Source organism: Myotis yumanensis, unplaced genomic scaffold, assembly GCF_028538775.1.
Source record: "Myotis yumanensis isolate MYYU_CA2020_CCGP unplaced genomic scaffold, mMyoYum1.0.hap1 SCAF_5, whole genome shotgun sequence".
NCBI lineage: Eukaryota > Metazoa > Chordata > Mammalia > Chiroptera > Vespertilionidae > Myotis > Myotis yumanensis.
In genome coordinates, this window is record NW_027223756.1 from 17,875,870 (window position 1) to 17,898,872 (window position 23,003).

The 23,003-nt window shown below is 47.3% G+C and overlaps 1 protein-coding gene across 4 annotated transcripts in view; it reads right to left on the reverse strand.

The window, feature by feature from the left end:
* Positions 1-4,528: 4,528 nt before the first annotated feature.
* LARP1 (La ribonucleoprotein 1, translational regulator) overlaps positions 4,529-23,003 on the reverse strand; it is an 81,496-nt gene continuing 63,021 nt past the window's right edge. For 2 of the 4 annotated variants that reach the window (XM_070414541.1, XM_070414538.1), the window contains exons 2-19: positions 21,451-21,512; positions 21,105-21,170; positions 20,032-20,206; positions 19,038-19,166; positions 18,754-18,960; positions 18,492-18,654; positions 17,500-17,644; positions 15,227-15,401; positions 14,937-15,106; positions 13,808-14,200; positions 12,885-13,008; positions 12,587-12,792; positions 12,018-12,124; positions 11,015-11,166; positions 8,910-9,054; positions 7,154-7,263; positions 6,862-6,989; positions 4,529-5,526 (exon numbers count right to left, since the gene is read on the reverse strand). In XM_070414541.1, the coding sequence (XP_070270642.1) occupies positions 5,332-5,526; positions 6,862-6,989; positions 7,154-7,263; positions 8,910-9,054; positions 11,015-11,166; positions 12,018-12,124; positions 12,587-12,792; positions 12,885-13,008; positions 13,808-14,200; positions 14,937-15,106; positions 15,227-15,401; positions 17,500-17,644; positions 18,492-18,654; positions 18,754-18,960; positions 19,038-19,166; positions 20,032-20,155 (2,673 nt within the window). In that variant the 5' untranslated portion in view covers positions 20,156-20,206; positions 21,105-21,170; positions 21,451-21,512 and the 3' untranslated portion in view covers positions 4,529-5,331. The remainder of the gene's footprint in view (positions 5,527-6,861; positions 6,990-7,153; positions 7,264-8,909; positions 9,055-11,014; positions 11,167-12,017; positions 12,125-12,586; positions 12,793-12,884; positions 13,009-13,807; positions 14,201-14,936; positions 15,107-15,226; positions 15,402-17,499; positions 17,645-18,491; positions 18,655-18,753; positions 18,961-19,037; positions 19,167-20,031; positions 20,207-21,104; positions 21,171-21,450; positions 21,513-23,003) is intronic. The other 2 variants (XM_070414539.1, XM_070414540.1) reach the window with 2 other exon arrangements.

Consider the following 23,003-nt stretch of genomic DNA (forward strand, 5'->3'; position numbering starts at 1 on the left):
ATCGAAGCTCCTCCGATTACAGCTGACACCACGGGTGCAGACCAAACGCCAGTACCTTCAGCCAAACCTGGAAACCAAAGGCCAAACCCTGTGGACCTGCTAAACTGGGGGCCCTTTAATCCAGAGGGAAGGGTTGAAATTTGGGGACACTTGACTGAAGCGCCTAATTAGACTCTCTGAAGTAGGGCCAGAGGCTAGAACCCTCTTTCTCCAATGAGAAGGCACGAAAAACATGGCTGAACAAAGGGCAAAATCCTCATTTCCCCCCCAAATGATTACTCAGTTGTTTTAGCAGTGATGCCTTTTCAAATGCAATCTTACCAGGAAGCTTGTCTGAAACAAAAACACAGAGCTGCTGCGGTGGGAGCAATCCCCACCCTGCCTGCCCTCAGCAGCCGTGGTCTTGCCAGGGGCCCGGTGGCTCCCAAGAACAATCTGACCACTCTGATTCGAGAGGCCGCCATCATCACTTACCAAATGCTTCCACATAATTGGGTCTATTCCTGAACTTTCAGTTCTCATATGTCAAGATAACCACCCACAGTAGCTTTATAAAATATTTAAACATCTGATAAGGGCAAGTCTCCAGGCAGGACCATCAGCGCTAGGAATCCAGAGGACCTACCCAGTGGGCCGACTGGGCACTTCCCAGGTAGAGTCTTCCCTGGCCTGGCAAAGCCCCACCCACTCACCCGCCTCAGGAGCTGGTGCACCTGGCGGGTGACCTATATCCTTAGCTAAGTCCTCACAGCCACTAGCCTGCACCCACAACCTGGGACTTATAAACGTTCGGCAATAGCCCACCTCCAATATCCTTAAAAAGGGTAGGAAATGAGGAACATGGAGAAAGAGGGAGAGTGGAAACATTTTTTCCCTTTAAGACCTTGAGATTCGGAAGTTCCGGTGGGGCACCTTTTACAGCTTTTGGCAGGCAAGTTGGTGGGCCCTGGCAGAGGGGGCCAGCCCTGTCCTCTTCTGCATAAAACCTTTTAAAGGGCCCTGAGCTTGGTAAACAAGGCTCAAGCAAAGGCTGAGGTCTCAGATTTGCAGCAGAAAATGTGTGAGAGGAGGAAGCATGGAAATAAACTGGTCTCCTTCCTTTTAACACTGCAGTTTCTCTCCATTGCACAACTCACAATCACATGGCTTCTCGGAGCTACGAGCCCCTTTGGCAAGCATTCCCAACAGGTGTGGGAGTGAGGCTGCATTAACCGTCTTCCTGTCCAAACCAGTCTGCACAAGCCGTGGCCACTATCTCCTGCTCCCTGCCCACCTGCTGGCTGGTGGAATTCTCTGGAAAACCAGGCATGGGACACAGTTGCCAGATGAATGAGTAAATAAAGCCAGAACTTATTTTTAGTTTTGTGACTATACATCTAGGACCGACTGGCATTCAGAATACTACTGCTCGAGACTGGCCTCACGGGTTGGGGAAAAGCCACCAATAGCCCCCCTAGGCCAGTCCCGATGCAGGTGGGGGCTCCTCCCTAGCATTGAACCTCAGGCTCACTGGCTCACCTGGACTCCCTAAGGCCAGTGGTGAACTTGACACCCCAGCAGGTAAGTCTGTTCAGTGAGGGGCAGTGCCAACCCTCCTGTGAGAAATCAGCACCCCTCTCCTTCCTGGCCGTCTCTTCCCTCAGGGCCAGGCCACAGCAGGTGCAGGAAACCCTGGCTGTTGGACTGGTCTGTTCTATGGCATGGTGTAGCTCCCACTTCTTACTTAAGACACAGGGCGAATTCAAGACTGGCAGCTCTCATGCTGCCTTAGAAGCTAAGGGACCCCTGTCCCAGGCAGGCTCCCCAGAAGCCCAGGCAGGGTTCTCTCCCCTCACCAGCTCCACCCCTCACAACCATCAGTTGTATCCCAGATGGGAGACCAGCCAGTATTGTGCCTTTTCAAGTTTTTATTTTTATACATTTTTTTTGTATTAAAAAGAAAAGCATAATTACCACAAATTACAAAGGACTAAAGCAGACTAGAATAATGAATCACTTCAGCCTGGAAAGCAGATACTCTCAATAATATTAATGTTATAATACAAGCTCATTCAAGTATTTTACATTGTTTGTCCTTTTAAGTGATATCCTAGCACATGGTAAAGATAATGTACTATGAGCATAAGGTGGAACCTTCTCCGCAAAGCCAGGTGACATGTTTTCCTCTCCAGTGAGAAATGGGCTGTAAGTTCCTATCTTCTCTGCCGCTGCCGTCAACATGGCTGAAGGAGAGGGTGAGGCTGGGGCAAGTCCAGGGACCCTCCACACAGGAGGCACTATGGGGTCCCACTCAGGGGGGGTGCCAGATGATCCAGACTGCTCTACCCAGGCTTTTGGCAAAATCCCCAACCCTAGTCGCCTTCCTTGCCCCTCTCCCCACTTCTAGGGCCTTCTGAGCAGCTTACTTTCTTTTCTAAAATCAATCACCAGGAAAGGGGGAAGGGAAGCTACAAATGAACAAAACAGAACACAACTTTGACATTGGGCTCAGCATCTCGATCTGAGCCCCAGGGTCCAGGCTGGGGCTCGGGCCGGCAGCCCCTCTCTGCTGGTAGTGCACCTGTTCCCAGGTTCAGGAGAGGGTGAGAAACCTGCCCCGAGCAGGGCTGACACACAAAGGGTGTGTTGGCATGGACCAATCCTGGAAGGATACAGGATGAACAGAAGGATCTGGGCAGGCTATTTTGTGTCTCAGATCTTGGATCCCCATGAGAGGATGGTGGGTGTGAAGTGGCAAGCCCTGATGGCCCCTGCCACTCCTGGCATGCTTGTCACAGATACATCGGTCCTAAATTCAAGTGTCTTCAGAAAGTGAAGATGTAAACTACTCTTTGCAACATCAACTCCTAACATGTTACAAAAAAAGAAAAAAAAGAAAAGAAAGTAAAAAGAAAGAAAAAAAGTCTCCTTTCTCCCCATCCTCAGCCTATGTTGAGATGAAGTCCTCACCTCAAAGGGGCTTCCTCTCTCCGGGGTGTCTGTGGGGAGGGATCAGGGAGAAGATGGCAGCCAGCCCCTGGCCTGGGAATAAACTCTGATCAGAACAGCCTGCCCCCACACCCCCAAGGCTTCCTTGTGCCCCACACCCAGCAGAGGACAAACACTGAGGTTTCTGTGGTGCTGGATACAGTACAGGGCTGCGCAACCTGAAGCAAAGGGGAGATACAGCAAAGGAGGCCGGGGTGCAGGAGTCCAGTGTCTGGTACAACACAGGGTGGGCACCAGACAGGGCAGGGAAAGGCTGCAGATCCCGCCGTCAGAGCGGAGATCAGACACTCATCCGTGGCTTTTGAGACAACCGGGTCACAGGAACTGAGATGGGTTTCCCAACATACTAACCATTGGGAGGGCAGAGATGAGGGGGCAGGCCAAAAGCAACGACGTGCCCAAGATAGAGGCAAGCCCTGGGGTACTGTCCCCTACTCCTAACCTTTGGGCCCCACAGAAGGAGTTGAATAAGAGGGCCAAGAAAGTGTCAGCAACTGAGCAACATTACCACAAACTTTTCAGTGCTGCCTGGTCCCCACTGGGGGTGGATGCATTGTCTTCCCACACCCAACACAGCCCAGTCCATGTGGGTCAGTCCTTCATCACCCCCACCCCCCAAGCTCCAAATGCCTGTAGACTCCAGCCATTCCATTGTTTCACAGCCCAACCCAAGCAGTCAGTGGCTGGAGAAGTCAGGTATACTCTATGTCCACATATACCTTCCTGCCATGGGGCTTCTCCAACTGGCAGGGTTCTCCCCAGCCCTCAACTCCTCGTCCCTTGTTCCCAGGCAGGGTCAATTGGAGGCTGGGCAGAGATGGCTTGCAGAGGGGAATGCAAGATGGGGAGAACCCACCAGACCCAAGGGAGGAGAATGGCATTTTTCTCCACCTTTTATGAGACAAAGCCTCCTTGAGTCTCAAAGATCTTTCAGGGCAACTTAAGAAACACTTCCAAGCCTCAGCTGCCAGGTGTTCACCTTTCCCCTCTGAAGTGGGAAGACGGTCAAGCTGAGGACGTGTGTGTCCCAGATCCAGGCCAACGCTCTTCTCCAACAGTTTGAAGCAAACTTGGCCTTGGGGTTCCAAGGGTAGAATGAAGGGTATCACAGCAGGGACAGGGCCTAGTGTGAGGCAACAGCAAGCAGAGCGAGGACACGACAGTGGCAGCAGTGTAGACACAGGACGTCAGCTTCAAACGATGCAACAGCAGGGATATTCGGGCATGGCTCTCATCCGAGCCAACCCCAACTCTCTTGCCTCCAAAGCAGGAGGCACTGTACATGCAATTCAGTCCAGAGGAAGAGTCTAGTCAATCCAGCCCAGGCACATCCAGAGAAGGTGAGAGCTCTGAGTGGACTCCACCGAGGAAAACAGGCATTTGGGTATTTCAGATTCCCGCTCCACAATAAGGCAACTTTTAAAAAAATATTATTTCAAAGAACAAAACAAAACAAATTCCAAGGGTAGGCGAAAAACATCACTTGCTGTGGATTAGGTGGGGGTTTTCTGATTTTCTTTTTTTGGTCTTTTATGGTCGGTTTTGTCTTTTTTTTCCCTTCTTCCCCAAGGATGATAAGGTCAGAGAAAAATAAAATAAATCATCTTTCAATAGTCTTTTCTGGTATGAGCAGCGTCTCTCTGGGCTGGGGAGTAAGGGGTATGGGAAGAGGGGAGTGGGGAGAGGCCAAAACCTCCCCCACCTCCACTTTTAGATCCTTTGGTTTCCTTCTCCCGGAAGATGGCGGAAGGGCACGGGGCGGTAGGGGGAACATGATGATGGCAAGCCCCAGATGATAAAGGGGCCAGTGCTCATGGGGCCCAGGGGCGCTGCAGAGCCTTCCATGGAACAGTGCTGGGCAATGGGGCCCACAGGGCCTTCTTGTGGGCTGCATAGTTGGCTTGAGGGGGAGCAGGAGGCTGTGGGATGGGGGCTAGGGTTGCGGCCTATCCGCCGTGGGCAGGGCTACAGAGTGATTTTGGTAATCCAAATGAACTATCAATAATTTAAAACTTGATATATATATGTATGTATATATATATATATATATATATATATATATATAAAATCTCCCCTGTTCCCTCCCCCCTTAGAAGCTAGGATGTGAAGAAGTCATGGAGAGAGGAGGGGGAAGGGAATGTGTGGAGGCTCCTGCCCAGGGTACCTCTGATAGCCCAAAAGGTGTACACATTGCTACTCAGCACAAAGGCCCATCCTAATGACTAGAGGCCTGTCCCTTCTCTGTCCCCTCTCCTGGGACTGGGTGGACTCTTGCCCATGGACTCTTGCCCATCCCCCTTCCCCCAAAGCCCCCAGGGCCAAGGGGTTTTCACTTTCCCAAAGTCAGTGTGCCGAGTGCTGGGTCGTCCATTTGGCATCTTCCCGGGTGGGCGGGCCGACAGGTGGGGTGGGGGATTGGCTGATCACCGTAGTGGGCCTGCTGGAAGACTGGGAGGGGCACCGCTTCCTGCCCTCACTGCCACCACCTCCTGCTGCCACTGGGTGTCGCTTGTGGTTGCCTTCTTCACCCATGGGGGGCTGTAACAGAGGAGGGAATCACAGGTGATTAGGAGGCACCATCCATCCCACCAGGGCTGTATAGGGCACTCCTATTTCCACCTCCAAATGTTATGCAGATAATGAACAGGTTTAACCCTAAAAATGAATTACCAGTTTTACTGAGAATGTCTCCATGCTAGGATGCCAAGCACCATGCTATTTTATGCACTTAGTCATGGGGTCTGCACCACCCTGGATGCAGACATGGGTGCAGATCATCGATACTGTTGAAGAGGAAACTGAAGCACAGAAAAATAATTTGCCCAGGGTCCCATAGCTGGTCATCAGTGAAGACAAAATACGGCCTGGACCCATGGACTGCTGAGGCCCAGGCTTCTATCCACAGGAGTTCCTGTTCCGGTTATGGGAAGGGATCACTGCTCAGGAGATGACACATGGAATGAGGCATGCAACAGGCTGAGACGTCTCCGCTCAGAAGGCCCAGAGGCTCCTGGGACTGCCTCGTCCAACACATAGTAAGCACTCAATCAAATGGCAATTTTAAAAATAAAATATAAACTATTATTGCTCTTTACTTATATTTGCATTTTTCCTAAAAGGTTTTAATAGAATAAGATAACTGGCATATCCCTACTACATTATTAACAATTTGGAGGAAAAAGTCTTTCACTCATTGCTGGAGTCCCTGAAGCACCTTGCATAGAGACATTCAATTAACTCCAACTACCACTGTCATTGAAAAATCTAGTAGCGATAACCCCGATCCACCACTGGATGTCACTGTTGATTTAGTGCTCCAAGAAGACAGGCGCTCTGGCCCATGTGGCTCAGTTAGTTGGAGCACTCTTCCTGCACATTGAAAAGTGGTGGGTTTGATCCCAGTTTGGAAAGGCAACCAATCAATATTTCTCTTTCACATCCATGTTTCTCTCTAAATAAATAAACAGGGGAGCTGGGGTGGAGGCAGAGAAAAAATGGAACATAATTAATAAACTTCTGGGGTTAGAAATGGTCTCCTCCAGAATGAGCAAAACCATTTTTACCTTGGATACCCATCCCAATCAACTAAAACACAGTAACAAGGAGGGTTGTGAGATAAAAGGGGAAGAGCATTATGACAGGTTAGCCATTTCTATCATGGGAAGGGGAGGGAGTAGCAACCACATAGCCCCTTCCAATTAGCCCTCACTGTCCACTTCTCACCCTTGGTTTTACGGAGGAAGACACGAGGCCCAAACTGGGCGGGTTGTATCCCTGGGCCAGTAGCACAACTGGAGCAAGAACCGAGGTTCCCTGACCTCCGTCCAGTGGTCTTTCCAGACAACCCAGAACGAGAGAGAGACTTGTACTCACATCCACTCGGAAGTCTTCGAGACGTCGGAATTTGCCGAGGTATTCTTGAAGTTTGGGGTCAATGTCCAAATTTTTGGCTTTGGAATATTTCAAGAAGGCCCAGAATTTCTCCAGCCCATAGAGCTGACCTGTGGGGAAAGAGGAGAGAGGTAGAGAGAAGCTGGGTTGGTGTGGTGAGAGGCTCGGGGGAGAGTGAAGTGTGATGCGATAGACAGACCCAGGTCAAACTGGGGAGTGAGGGGAAGAAGGCCTAGATAACCAGGGCTCACAGAGCTCCAACTCTGGCTCTCACCGGCTTCATAGTCTTTCATGGTTTCCTCCTGAAAATCCTTGAATATGTCCAGCCGGAACTTCTTTTCCAGGCCGTAACTGTAGTATCGGAAAAGGCACTCCAAACCATATCTATAGGAAAACACAAATCAGTGAAATCAGGACTCAGTTTCTTCATCTTCAAATAGGGAAATGAACCCTCATAATAGATGAACTGTGGAAGAGTTTGAACACAATGGATTATCAAGGAAACAGTGAATTCTTGCTAGTCTAAGTGGCTCCAACATTAAATCTTTACAGTCTGCCAGGGGTCAGCAAACTGTGGCCAAATGAACAGCAGATCCCAACTACACCCTTTGTTTACTCCGATTCATTTGTGGAATGTCACTGCCTGCTTTCTTCTGTAACAGCAGAGCTGAGTAGTGGCAGCTGAGATCACGAAGCATCAGATATTTATTGTCTGTGTCCCTTACAGGAAAAGCTTGCCAATACCTGGGATATGCTTTCTGCAAAGCTATCTGACCATGCCAATTAGTAGGTCTGTTCATTTATCTGTCTTAGGTATTCCAATTGTAGGAACATGTCAGGGAAATTGCCAAAGATGCAGATTCAGATTTTACAGATATATCAAAACTGTTCATAGCAGAATTATTCAACAAAATCTAAATGTCTAATAATAGAGAAGTGGTTAAGAAAAACATGATAAATCTGTTCAACAGAATAATATAAGCTATTAAAAATTACAAGGTAAATATTCACTCATGATACTGACAAATGCTTATGAGATATTATCAAGTGAAAAATACACATTTCAAAGTGTTATATGTAGAATGAACCCATTTTTGTAAACAAATATGTCAATTTTACATCTACATATGCACACAAAGTTAGAAGGACACACAGTTAAATATATTAACACTTGTTATCTTTGGGAGTTGAAACTTTTCAAGTGATCTTATCAAGTGAGCTTATTTTCTAAGCTTTCAGGCAAAAACACATAACTTCTGTAAGAAGGCCAAAAAGTCAATTATTTTAACATGGAAAAATGCTCATGCTTATAAATGATAAGAAAGACACAAGAAGGCATTCACAGGATGATCTAAAAGACATGAAATATGGCAGAGCTTTAACACTGGACTGAATATGTTTTCCACCAGATTCTTTAAGCATTTCTGTCCTTCTCAAATTGCTTAGAGAACACATTTTACTTGGGAAAAAGAAGAGTCTAAAAAGTTTTTTAAATAGTAAAACACTGAAAACAATGTAAGAATCTATTAGTAGGAGACTGGTTAAATAAATTACAGTACATCCATTCAATGTAACACTATACAAACTATAAAAGGAATAAGAATGTTATTTATGGATGGATATGGAATGATCTTCAAAATATAGCATTAAGTAGAAAATCAAGGTGCAAAAGCATACATAATAGAGGCCACCTTCTGTGTAAACAAAGGGGGTAGGAGACACTGCATAGATCCTTGCTTACATGGGCAGAATATTTTCAGAAAGAACCCACAAGATTCTAACAATACTGGTTGACTCTGGGAAAATGAAATAGATGGCAGGAGAAAGTGGTAAGGGGACTTCTCACTATATAATCTTTGAACTCTCTGAATTCTGAACCATGTGAACATATTGCTCATTCAAAATATTTTAAATAAAGAATATGAAGTATATATACAAGAGATCTCCAGGTACAGTTCTGGAAGCAGACCCACCAGGGACCCCTAACCACCTGCCAAGCACCAGCCAGAGCCCAACCCAAACCCGCTCACCTGTAGCCTTCTTTGGCATCCTCCAGAGACAGCTGCTTGAACTCCTCATACATCTTTTTGTTAAAGTGATCTCGGAGGAAGAAGGACCAAAATCGAAAGAGAGTGTTCATCTCCTGAGACTGGCCAATGCCCAAGCGTTTCCGCTCTGATGGGGGAAAAGAAGGAAAGACGTGTCAGGATCAGGCTGTAGGTGCTTCAGAGGGCAAATGGATCTCCAAGCTTAAGGACCTTGCTCACACTGCCCCTCAGTCTTTCAGGAGATATTTATGGAGCACTAACTACTCTGGGTCAGGCCCTGCTGCTGGACTCTGGTTCTGGGCCTCACTGCTTCTGAACCAGGTCATCCTGGTCTAGCTCTTCATCTCAAAAGGCATTGCGCTCAAGTGTAGTTAGAACAAAGGTGTGAACAAATCATTTGTACATGCCAACAAGTTATATTCTTTATATTTATTACCAATTATTATTTCAGGAGTCCTACAATATTAACAAGTACAAAGTGGTAACAATAAAAAACAGTACACAACACCAAAGCACAAGCAACTAAAGGAAAAAAATAGATAAAGGTTCTGAATAGACAATTTTCCAAAGAAGATATAAACATGGCCAACATGAAAACTATTCAACACTATTAGCTATCTGGGAAATGCCTATCAAAGCCACAAGGAATCATCACTTTATATCTACCAGGATGGCTATGATAAAGACAGACAACAACAAGTGTTGGGGGGACGTGGAGAAATTGCTGTTAGGAAAATAAAACGGTGCCACCACTTTGAAAACAATCTTGCAGTTCCTCAAAAGGTTAAACACAGAGTTAACATAAGACCCCGCAATTCCACTCTTCCACACAAGACAAATGAAAACCTACATCTACACAAAAACTTGTGTATGAATGTTCAAAGCAACATTTTTCATGATAGACAAAAAGTGGAAACACAAATGCCCATCAATTATGGTTAAACAAAACGTGCTATATCCATATAATGGAATGTTATTTGGCAATGAAAAGGAATGAAGTATCGATACATGCTACACCATAGAGGAACCTTGAAAATACTGTACAATTCCATTATTGCAAAAAATCTAGAGACAAAGAGTAGATTGGTGGTTGTATAAGCTTGGGAGGAGGTAGGGGATGGGAGTGACTGGTAATGGGCAGGGTTTCTTTTTATGGGAATGAAAATGTTCTGGTGATTGCATTGTACATTTTAGATAGGTGAATTGTGTGGTATGTAAATTATATCTCAATAAAGCGGTTATTACACACACACATGCATGCAGAGGAAGAGTGAAGAACCAAGCATTTAGCAGCCACGTTTTACTGAATGAAAAGGGGTCGGATGAGATAATAATTACAATATTACAATTGGTTTTGAGCACTTTACAGCTAACCTGACAGAAACCTACAGTTAAAAGGTACCTCATTTTTGTTATAAAAAGAAACTCGTGAGAGCACCTAGAGAGTGTCTTTCCTTAGACTATTGTCTAGACTCTCAAGGAAGGTTAGCAAACTTTCTTCTGTGAAGGGTCACAGAGTAAATAGTTTAGGCACTGCAAGCCACAAATGGGTGCCGTTCTATCATAAATTCTTCCCCGCCACCCGTCCCCCGAACTCCTTAAAAATGTAAAAACTATTCTTAGCTCAAGGGCTATACAGAAATAGGCTGCTGGCTGGATTTGGCCCACACCATCATCAGACAACCTGTTCTCAGGAATATATGCTGCCTCACACATACCTTTGGAGATGGACAGTGGACCACACTGGACAATGGCCGAGTTGGTAGTCTTACCAGAAATAGGAAAACTCTTGATAGTTTTTATATCAATAGAGGAAGATCAAGGAGCAGGCATGTTCTGAGTACCAGATTCTTTTAGGTTCCTATATTCCAAAACTACCCTGCCTGAGTCTATTTCATTCCTTCTTGCTATAATGTCACCTGCTTCTTGTTTTGAGATCAGAGGAAATAGTCACCTAGTCCAGCGGTTGCCAACCATTCGGACCTCACGGACCACCGGTTGGTGACCGCTGACCTAGTCCATCAGCATTTATACTCTGGTTCTAAAAAGCAGCCCCAAAGGCTCAGCCCCTTCCCCGTGCTTCTTACCATTAAGGCAGCGCCTACGATACTTGTGGTAGACGTGTTGTGTGAAGCCATTTTCCTTGAGCAGCTCATGGGAAGGATGCTGAAACTTGGGTAGCGACTGAGGGGTGCAGCCATAGCTGCCAACCGTAGGCGTCCCTTCTGAGGGGCTGGAGCTACAGAGGCCACAAAAGAGATAGTGTCATCAGGTTCCCCGGAGCAGCTGGCCATCAGGTTAGCAGGAACCCCTCTAGTTTCTTCCTTCAGCCAAGATCCAGCCTCTCACAGGGCAACAAACTAGGAGGCCCAGGTACTGTGTTAAGGCCCTTGACTTATATAGATAGATGACTTGCTCTTTGTTATCGACCTTCAAAGTTTTACAAAGAGGTCACTTAGGTTCATAGAGACTGGGACACTCATCCTAGGTCATGAAGCTATTTAAAGGCTGAGATCTGCACAATGCCTAAACCCAAGCCTTTATTTAACCATTTATTTATCCTGAATTAACATTTACCCTTCCCTGAATGAGCTGTAATGGGTTAATCCACCTATATTTTTTGAAAACCATGTTTATTTTTGGTCATGTACCATCTTTGCAGGAAATAAGAGTACACGTCAGTAGCTCTCAAACCTTGCTTTGGAACAGAGAATACTGGGGCTATTTTACTAAAAATAAATAAAAAGGAACCTGGGCCCTAACCCCAGCCGGGCCCAGGAACCTGTATTTTTATTCAACTACCTGGCTACCCTGAGGTAGGCAGCAAACATTCTCGTTTGAAGACAACTCAAGTGCTCTCTCAGAACCTGGTGCCAGGCAGTGTGACACCGCTGCTTTAGAAAGAAGGCTTCCTCTTCCCAGGCCCTGGATGAAGCTTTCTAGACTACTCATGTTTGTTTTTTTTACTTAGATGAAGGTCCCCTTTTTAAATTTTCTTGCCAAAGAGGTTCTATCTTCTTGGTCCCATTGATTTTATGGCTCTTCCACCCACCTCAGTCAACCTGACCTCTCCTCCCCACAGCCCCATACCTGATGGAAGAAGTCCGGGGCCTGTGCTCTCGGGAATCCATCACCCAGCCCACATGACTCTCCAAGGGTGGGTTGGAGCTGTGTCTTGTCTTCCTTTTCCGAGGCATCTGTAAAGATCAGTCCCGGAACTTGTTATTTATTGTATTCATACAAATGTGAGGAGCATCAAGCATTTTGTAGGATTAAGATTCCCCTCATATGTGTGTGTCATTGCACAGTTTACAAATCATTTTCAAATTTATTCTCTCACAATGTCCACAGCTAGGAGCTGATATGCTTATTTCACGAAAGAAGAAGTTGAGGCTTGGGAGCGAAGTAATTTGCCCAAGGACCTGCACCTGGTCAGTCCTCCTTGGGTCTTATCACGGTCCATGGGGCCACCACTCCCACAGAGTTCATTTTGTAGATGTGGTCACTCAGCCCCAGGGTGGACCCACCAGCCTAAGAACACAGAGCAGGTGGGGGATCTGGCACTTTCTTGGTCTAGACAAGGCTGGAGAGAGAAGCAAAGCACTGGGATGCCGTAAGGTGAGCCTAAGACTCCTGGCAGCCAGGCATGAGCACCTCACCTTGGCATCTAGGGTCCGTCCTTCCTTCACCACTGGGTAAAACCGTGATGTCTGGCTTGAATCTTTGAGCTGCGGTGTCCGGGGAGTGCGGGGGGTCCTGGCATTGCGGTAGTTTGGCGACTCTGGGACAGTGGTTGGTAGAGAGCGGGCAATGGTAGAAGGCTCGGGAGCACCAAACAACTTGTTGGCCAGGGCATCAGTGGGAACTGCAGAGGCAGAGCGGGGTCAGCAAGCAGGGATAGGTCGTGACTGTCTAGACCCTCCAACCCAAGCCAGGGACCCCAGTGTCACCCCTCACCTTGTTGGAATCGGGGTGGCCCGGGAGGGACTTCCTGGTTGGGATCCACAGGGGGCTCAGGGGTTAGTGTGTCAAACTGCTCCCGGCTGATCATGTTGACTTTCTTGAAGTTCTCGACTTCTTGCTGCAGAGGATACAAGATGGGTGGGGAAAGATGTCAGTAAGAAGACTGCCCTAGCCTGTTTAGGAATCAAGACGTACAGGAAGCTGGAGAGGGCAGCTCCCACGTCCACATACGTGGAATTCTGGTCCCCAGGCTCTCAGCTGCCCCCTCAACCCCAGTTACCTGGGCACAAGTGTGCTAACCCAGAAGGGGCTAGTACTTGCCCAGCCCTATGTGCAAGAAGACAGATCAGTACTACAGCTCCCCAGGAACTCAATGCAGACTCCCCCGAATCTCTTCCTGCTACTCTCCCCTCACCTCCACTAAACATGCTGCTACTCACCACATGGGCTCACCAAAGGCCCACCCACCTCCACATATATCCACTCTGTAAAAACTACAACAGAGGTTTTGATTATTTCCAAGCAGCAATGATTTTAAAAAGATCTATCTTTTTTCCATCTTCCAATTCAAAGTAAGCTCCTTAAAAGGCTTTTAAACTTTTACAACTGCCTAAATACTTAAGAATAAAAACGACAACCTAGTCCTTATTCTAGTTCCCACAAAAGTGTCTAGCTGACTGTTATGACATTAAATATGAATGTTCAGGTGGCACAGTAACCATCCCACACATTAGCAGTTTACACAGTGTTTAACATCTTTTTGCTGTCAATGTCCCAGTCAGGTGTCAATTATCACCTCCTTTCATATTGAGGATATTGAGGTTCTATGCCCAGGGTCACACAGCTAATTAGCTTTCTTTCCCCCCTATTAGTTATTGGCACCCAGGCCCCACCCACACTGCTACGTTCAAACTTACCTTGATCTGGGAGTACTCAGGTTCGAACTTTGAAGCCCACAGGTCCTGCTCATAGTAGTTGAGCCCGTCGTTAATGATCTTGGCCAGCTCAGCGCTCATCTTGGCACGGGAGGTGTGGTTGCCTGTGCGGTCCCCCCCTGGGTGCCGGCGCATGTATGGTGGCGTCTGAGTGACAATGAGGATCTTGTTGACATCCCGGTCATCAATTTCATAGTCAGAATCCTCATCAGACCAGGCGGTAAAGGTGTTCTTCCGTCCATCCATCTGCTCCATCTCCTCGTCAAACAGGAAATCCAGTTCCTCTTGCTCATCCTGATCCTTGGACATCAGCTGCTGAGAGGGCAGCTGCTGAGGCACAGAGGTCTGGTGGACTAACCTGGGCTCCTCTGACTTCTACCATGGGAACAAACCAAGGGGAAAGAGTCACCAGGGTGTTGGTCCCTGAACCAAAGAGGGTAGGGGAGTGGGGAGGTAGAAGGAGCAAAAGTCTGTTCCTGGAAAGGGGAACAGCAATTTCAGTCTGAGAGCGAAACACTTCTCTAACAGTGGACTCAATTTGTACTATTCACATATTGCTTTACTATTTCTACAGCAGTTGAATCCCTCCTTCATGTGAAGATGTGGAAGGGAAACTACAGCCCTGAGATATTAAACAAGGGTCCCAAAGTCACTAGCCATCAATGACAGGAGACCTGTGTTCTAGTCCATAGGCTCTAATTCTACATCCAGGCTATGAATCTTCCCTCTTCTGAGGGCCTAGGGGGCTTATACAGATGCAATGAGGAAAAATTCAGGGAAAAGCACTTAAAATGCAGCCCCAGGGATTTAGACAGGGCAAAAACAACAGCAAGCATCAAGAAACTTAGAATACTGCTGCCAGAAGCTGCAATCTCCTCTGGTAAAGAATGCCACTCAGAACACATGCAGCTAGGATTGTCCTGAAGGGCAGTCACCACTGACAATGGAAACAGCCACATGAACCTCCTGCAGTTACTGGTGACAGCTCATATTATACCTTGAGCCTCCAGCTTGCCTGACAGCCCTTTAGAGCTCAGAGCTCCATGTGATATCCCTCCAAGCACTCCAACCCGGCTCCTAGGACCCAGGGTGAAGGACAGGCCTCACCCACCTTGGGCCGTGCTGGGGAGGGCCGAGGCCTCTTCTTCACTTCAATCCAGTTCTCGGAATCCAGGTCAGGCAGGCTGGCAGACAGGCCCTTGGGCAGTGTCTTTAGGTTGCTGACCTCCTCCGTTTTGGCTGGCACTGGGGTGACTGCACGAGGAGAGCCAGGCGCCGACTCTGAAGGGTGGAAAGGTAAGGTCCTCATCCCTCCAGTCCTCCTCCTGATGACAGCCCTGAGGACTGCCGGCCAGAGGACAAGGGTAAGGGGAGGCACCCATATGCCCGAAGGGTGCATACCTGTCTCCTTCTGGTAGTGCTGGCGGGGCACAAACTCAGGGCAGTTGAGAAGCTGGGAGAAATCAGTCTGGGAATAATCCACTATTGGGGGACCAGGAAGAGGCCATTTCTCGGGCTCCTCCCTCCTACGGACTTTCTCATCAACAATCTCCACCACCTTGCTGTCTTTTAGGGCCTGCAGGGGAGAAAAAGAGAGAGGATGCAGAGGAAAGACTTGGATAGATGGCTGGGCCCCCACGAGCTCAGGTATGAGTCCAGTGCTGGTAGGTGTATTAAAGCACTGGCCCCCTCTCCCATGCCTGGTAGACAAGTGAGATGTTCAAATTCGTACGAAGCACGAACACGAAAAACACAGCTGCCATTCTACATCCAGTAATCTGCCCCAGAGAAATGCTTGCACAGACAGGTGACAATATGTATAAGGTACACATAAAAAGCCATTCATAACAACATTGTGTGTAATAAGAAAAAATGTGGAAACTTCCTAACTTGCCACCATATAGGCAATTTAAATAAATTATGGCTCATTCACTCAAGGGAACACTACTCAGTAAAAACAGCTTCACATGTGCTGAGGTGGAAAGAGCCACAAAAAAATAGGTCTAGGTCACTGAGTAAAAGATCCACTGGTGCTTAAGTAAAAACATACAAATACAAATTTTTCTAGGATTCATAGGTCAACTTTTACAGGTGTTTGTCTCTAGGAAAAATGGTCAAGAGTAGAGAGGGGAAGAGTTTTCTTTTAAAAATCTTTTAAATGGGCGAGGAAAACATTTCAACATGTCACAACACCCTCTGTTGCTGAGGTTGGGGAAAGAGAAACTCTCACATATGGCTGATGAGAATGCAAAAGGCCCAACCCCTGGAAAGAGAATTAGGCAATAGCTAGCAAAATTACATATGCATTTGCCCTTGCGTACAGCCATTCTTCTAGAAATGTATACCAAAGACACACTGGCAAAACTATGAAAAGATACATATCCAACTATAAAAAGGATAGGGGAGTATCTTTCTTTTTATTCTATAACACTATGCTCTTAGATATAGTAAGTAAAAACATAAAACAAGTAGAGAAATACATGTGTTAGATGTTACCACTCATCTGAGAAAGAGGAATGAGACAAATACATATGGAAGCATGTGCTTATTTTTTAATAGAAGGATTCAAACAGGTTACCTACAGGGTAACAAATGAAGATGGACCACAGAATTAGACTATCAGCATTTTGCAATCCCCAGTGAAATAACAGGCAATGATGATCATTAGAAACTTCTAATGATCACAAGAGGGAAAATCAAATTATCTCTACATTTAAATTCTTGATTGACAAGGGGGGACGACCTAAACCTGAATCTGATCAGGCCTCTAGATCACCAATTTACAAAAAATTTGGAGTATAAAACATGTTAAATGACTACAGTGTCCTATAAGATATACAACCCATTTTATTCAAATAATAAATTACAAGGAAAAACAGAGGGGAGGGGAAACTTAAGAGAACACATGAGGTCTCATAAACTACTAAAAGGAAAAAATTAATCCTCACCCAAGGATATCTTTTCCATTGATTTTTAGAGAGAGTGGAAGGGAGGAAGAGAGGGAGGAGGGAGGGAAACATAAATTTGAGACAGATACATCAATTGGCTGTCTCCTGCAAGAGCCTGGGTGGGTGGGAGGGAGGGGGGGGGGGTGATTGAATCTGCAATCAAGGTACATGCTCTTAACCAGCAATCACACCCGAGTCCCTTTGTGCTTGAGCTGACGTTCTAACGTCAACTAAAGCAAGAAATTTTTTTTATCTAGTGGAGCAGATTTGCAACTGACCAAGTATTTGATGATCTTAAGGAATTTTAATGCTTTTACATGGGATGATACCGTGGTCTTTATCTTTTAGAGACAGGTACTGAAACATGGATGAAATGTCAGGTTACCTAATACTTTCTTCAAAGTAATCTGGGAGAGGAAACAAATTGGGGGGTTGAGGGAGTAAGACTGGCTATGAGTTGCAAATTGCTGAGGCTGGGTGATGTGGGTTCATCATACCATCGTACACTTTTGAACCTGTTAGAAAATTCCCATAATAAAAGGGGGACGGAGGGAAGGCAGAGGCAAGGAGAGAAGCTGGGTAAGCCTTGGAACTTTAGCAGAAGTAATCAAATGGGGGTTCGTCCAAGGTTTCCTGCCTTGGCCCAAACTCCAGCTTTGCAAGTCAGGACTATCTCCACCCCCCCGCCCCCCTCATACACACACACCTTAGCCCCAGAAGACATACCGCAAAGATGAGTGAAATGTCAGTGGTAAGGGCCTGAACTCGGTGGAAGGAAGCAATAAGAGTGATGGGAAGGAAACCGTCAGCATCCATTTTCCGTCGCAGGAAGAAGTCGCGCTCTAAATTGTCCACGCTGAAGTAGTATTCACTAGGTGGAGGGAGAACAGGAATGATTGCTGCATTTTGACAAATATGCCTTTCCTGTCCTGCTGCACACCCAGCGACCTCATGCAGCCTGACTTCCCTCTGGGACCCTAGTGCACATACAACGGTCTTACGAACTGAAAGAAATGTTGTTATCCTCTCCTGGCTCCCTAACCTTCCACCAAACCATTCCTTCTGTCCTTCAGTCCCTTTGCACGCCTGGCAAACTCCCTTCTTCTCTGCTCCTGAAATACCTATCATATTCTATGTGCCATGATCTATTTCCTTGTATGGCTCCCTCACTAAACTAAGAGACAATACACTGCAGTGGCCAGGAGCAAAGGTTTTACAATCAGACAGAAATGGATTCAACTATGTGTCTTGTCACTTACTTAACTGAGACACTGGGCAAGGTACTGGGACTGTTTGCTCATCTAAAAAATGGGGATAAAACCAGCTCAGAGGAATTAAGTTGACAATTGCAGGTTTAAATAAGAGAATGCCTGTCAAGCACTTAGCCTCACCGATAGTGAGGACTTCATAAATGTTTGCTAGCATTCCGGCAGTACAGCCATTACAAAAGGATAGAGAAAGTAGTCTCAACATTTCTCTATTTGGTTAGTGGCCATTTGTAATTTTCTCAAGGTAAATATGGTACCACTCCTGTACTAAACAGTAACTTTATGAACAATTAGCTTAAGAGATGAGAGAAAGTTATCTTTCTTAGCTCCAGCCAGGGCAGCAACGGAAGGAAGGGCCTGTCCAGTCCTACTCTGCCCAGCTGCCAAACTCAGGCAGCCCCCAAACCCTCCCCATCTCATCTCTCCAGAAAGAAGGCTCCATCCACTCACATCTGGCGCTTGATGTAGTCCTTGAGCAGCTCCTGGTCCACACTGTACAGCTCAGTGCTGCTGACATTGTCAAAGTAGTAGGTGATGTTGTTCATATACTTCGGGGTTCGAGGACCCTCTGCACCATCAAACTTTCGGTAGCTGAACTGGTAGTCAAAATGGGCTACAGGGAAAATTGGTGCCATAAGGGATAGACAATCCCAGCCAACCGCCCCTGCCGCACTCCCTGGGACATCCCGGAGCCCAAAGGGGCCTCACGTACTTCGAACGCCACCCCGGCCACGTCCGCGGCCACGACCACGCCCCCGTCCACGGCCGCGGAAGGAAGCCCGTGCCCCACCAGCCCCATCACTCTTCACACTCGATGTCTCATCCTGGTCGGGCCAGGCAGGCTCCGGTTTGGTCTCTGGTTGCCAGGCGGAGGTGGGGGGGGCCACAGGCACAGACACGTAGGTGGCAGGCTCAGACCCTGTAAAGAGAGAGGGCTCTGGGTCAGACCTGAAGGTGACCACCAAGACCAGGCCCTCCACAGTAAGTGACACATACCTTTGATCTCCCCTCGGTTGGCAGGTGTGTGTCGTGGCTCTGGTGGGCGAGCAGGGCGCGAGACCAGTTTCTCTCTCGACACTTCAGGCTTCATGTCTATTTGCAAGGGGACCCACTTGTGTTTGTTCCCTGGAAGATGGCACAGGCACAGGAGAAGGGCTTGGAGGAGGTCCCTCCCAGCTATCCTTACCCCCAACTTTCTTCCCCTGTCCAGGGCTTTAGGCCTGAATCACAATCTGGTGACCTTGGGCAAATTCCTTTCCCATGCTGGACCTCACTTTGATGGACACTCCTGGGTGACTCTCAACATCGATTTCTCCATGGTTCGAGAAACCCCCTTCTGAAGCCAGACACATGGTTGCCCAGAATCAAGACTGCACTTTCCAGGCTTCCTTTACACTTGTGCCAAAGTTGTGGCTAGGAGAGCTCAGTAAAAGTAGTCAATTCCAGGTTGAGTCCCTAAAAGGGAGACACTTTTCCCGTTCCCCTTCCTGCTAGCTGGAGAGGGTAACAGTGAACCGTCCTGGATGAGAAGTGCCAACACACCACAGCAAGATAAAAAGGAATTGGAGTTGCCATTCTGGGCCTGGCCTACTTACACTGAGGTGTCAGGTGAAAGAAACTTTCGTCTTGTTTAATCACTGTTACTTTGAATCTCTATTAGAGCAGCCGAACTTATGCCCTAACTTTAGTTTCAGCCAGAGCAAAGGAAATCTTTCACGGGACAGCAACACACTAAGACACACAAGGAATACTGAGGCAGGGGCCTCACCTGTCTTGTGCACTGCTAGAGCCCCACTGCTCAGAAGAGGGCTTACCAAATGCTTGTTTAATAAGAGAAGGATCTGACGGACCGATGACTGAAGTGAAGACTGCTGGCCCAGAAGCCTATACCAGCCGGCCTCCTAAGGACTCCTTGGGCCCCTGAAATTCCGCTGCCACTTCAAAGTGCTGCCCTGCCACCTTCTCCCAAGCCCCAGTCCAAGTCACTCACCTTTCTTCTTCTGACCCCCTCGCTGGCAGTCCTCATCCCCATTCTTCTCCTCCCCTGATTCATCCGATTTGGTTTTTGGGCTCTCCTTACTATCGCTCCCTTCTCCTTTCTCCTGTTCCTTCATGTCCTTTTTGGGTGGCAGCTTACGGGCAGGCTGAGACTTGTGGGACTGTGGCTACAGCAGGAAATAAAGTAACCGGGAGGTGTGGTGAGTCTGCAAGTCTCTTAGGATGGATGGAAGGGAACCCCATCACTAGAAAGACAGGGCAGAAGTAGCTGGAGCATGCGATGGCAGGTTGGGCTGGATGCATTCTAAAGGTCCTGTTTTCACGCCTGATGCTTTTATTGGGAAGCGTGGTCAAACAGGCAGGAGGTGGCAGACAACCTGTCTCTCTGGCCAAAGAGAACCTCTAGGACAAAGGGGCTGGGACTCACAGAAGCCAAATGTTTATTTACTCCCTGCAACAGGACCACATCCAGGTAGTTTGTGGGATGGAGGAGATGCTGGCCCTCGGCCTGTTAATACTAACCCTGTCTGCAAACTGAAGGCCAGCGGCCACCATCAGGGAGGGACCTAGACCGTCAGCCTAGAATGAAAGCCAGGGAAGGAGAGGACTGACCAGGAGCCCCTCCTCTGCTGAGACTAAAGAGAGCTATAAAGGTCCCCTAGAGGTGAATACCGGTCAATGTCCAACCACTCCCTGGCAACCCAAGTGTGATGGAGAACACAGGTTCTGGAATAATGCACCACACCTCACTTCCAATCCATGCTTGGCCATCAAAAGGTACCAATTAACCTCTCCCAGCCTTAATGGTCTCATCTAGAACACGGGAATGATTAAAGCACCTACTCTGGAGTCACTGTGAGGGTTAGTTGAATGATGAATAGACAGCAGTTGGCAGTCCATAATACACAGCCAGGGCTTAAATGATGACTCTTGGATAGCTCAGTGCTGCCCAAATTGTACCAACCATTCCTCTTAAGATAAGACCTGAAGCTCTGAGAGCTTGAAAAGCCAAATGTGTAAATGTAGACAGAGCTCCATCCTACCCATCCCTTTCCTCAGACTCACCTGCACACTCTTGTGGGCTATCTCTCCAGGTGTGGGCCAGTTGATTGCATCTCCAAAGTCACCAACCTGCAAGGCACATTCTATGAAGGCTCTGGGATGACCCTGCCTCTGCCATTTCAACCTCTCGCCCAAGACACAGCTCCATCCAGAGATCAGAGGCCAAATAAGTCTTTCCACTAGGACCATCAACACTGGAGGCCCAGAAAGGGTTCCCCTGCGATTTAGAGAGAATCCTGAACTACCTGGCAGCTCAGAAGCACTCAACTAGAACAGGGTAGAGGCCACCCCAGCGCCCCACCTCCCACCCCCAGGAAGTCTCCTTGGGTTGCCTACTCCTATTCCTTACCTTGCTGCCTTTGCGCTGTTTAGGAACTGCTGCCCTCACCACCTTTGCCGGAGCAGAATGTTCTGTGGGAACCAGAAGGGAGAAATGGTTATGCAGAGCCTATGGGAGAGGGCCACCACCAGCTTCTCACTCCCACTCCACCAAGCAACCTGTAGGCTCCCAAAGGAGGAAGACATGATAGAGAGTTAAAAGACGCGTACTCTAACAATTTTACCAGCCTTTCTGAAGAAACCATGGAAAGTGAGCTCATAAGGACAATCAGCAGCCAAGACCTCAGGAACTTGACTCTTGAAGTGGGAAGGCTCTCACAGCCCTATACCTCTTAACATTCTAGAAATCTGTGTGTGAGCAGATCAGGGCTAGTAATCACGAGAAGGCGAGATAAAAATCCTAACTGGGCAATCAAGAAGTCCAGGGACCTCTTTCTCAGCCCTCACATACCAGGGCCAGAACTCCGTCCTCGATGAGCTCTAGCCAAATAGGAGAGTTAGCCATTCAGGAAAAATTCTGTCTGCCTTCCAAGTTCCCAAAGAAAAAGTGAGACCCCATTTGAGTTAGTCGTTCTACCTTTAGGAATTTATCCTAATAATTCAAATTAGACAAGTGTTTAGAGTTATATACAAAGATGTCCTCCACAGTGCTGTTTATAACTGCAAACCGCTGAAAACAAACTACATGTCCGACAGTAGGAAACTGGCTCAATTAAAGTTTAACAACTTTTATAGGCATTAGGAAGACAATGATTTCTACTGATATGAAGAGATAAATGATAAATGAGAAGAGTTACAATCCTATTTTGGTAAAACAAAAAATATGCACATGCACACATACATAGCAAAAACTCTGGAAGGACATGTAAGTAGTTACAGAGTTAAGTAGTATGTTTAGTGATTTATTTTTGTTTGGCATTCTCCAGCAGTTTCAAAAAAGACAGACATGAGCTTTTAAAAATAAAGTGTGTGTGTGTGTGTGTGTTAAGGAAGTGGCCCTGGTCCCTTCTACTCCTACACTTGTTTTCTCAACACAGTTCTGAAGGGTTTCTAAACCCTTCCTCCCCCAGACAGACCCACGGGACTGCTCACCCACTTCTCTCCTATCACTCTGTCTCCACTGTTGGCTAGCCATGCCAGGGCAAGAACTGCCCCCAGTCTCTGAGCAAAGAAATTTGCAAGGCTGGTCTCAAAAGGAATGTTCTACTCCTTGTTCAGATCTATGTTCCCTTAATCAGTAGAGAGTGTGCTTCCCTGACTCTAACTGTGAAGTCACTGCATTCTTGGCTTCTACTCCATACCAGAGCCACTGGCCCCTCAAGACACCCCACATACCTCTGAGACATGAAGCCATGAAACCCAGGCCCACAGCATCCCTCTGCCCCAGTGCTGGGAATAGAGAGCCAGAAATCACAGTGCCTATAGGATGAAACTCTTAGGCCCAGAAAGCTCCTTACTCCACACTGATTTCCTTACTAATCATGGGTTGATCCAGAGAAGCCTAATACCATCCAGTGCCTTGACTATGCTGTTGCGAACCAGGACCCTGGCAGAGGCAGCCAT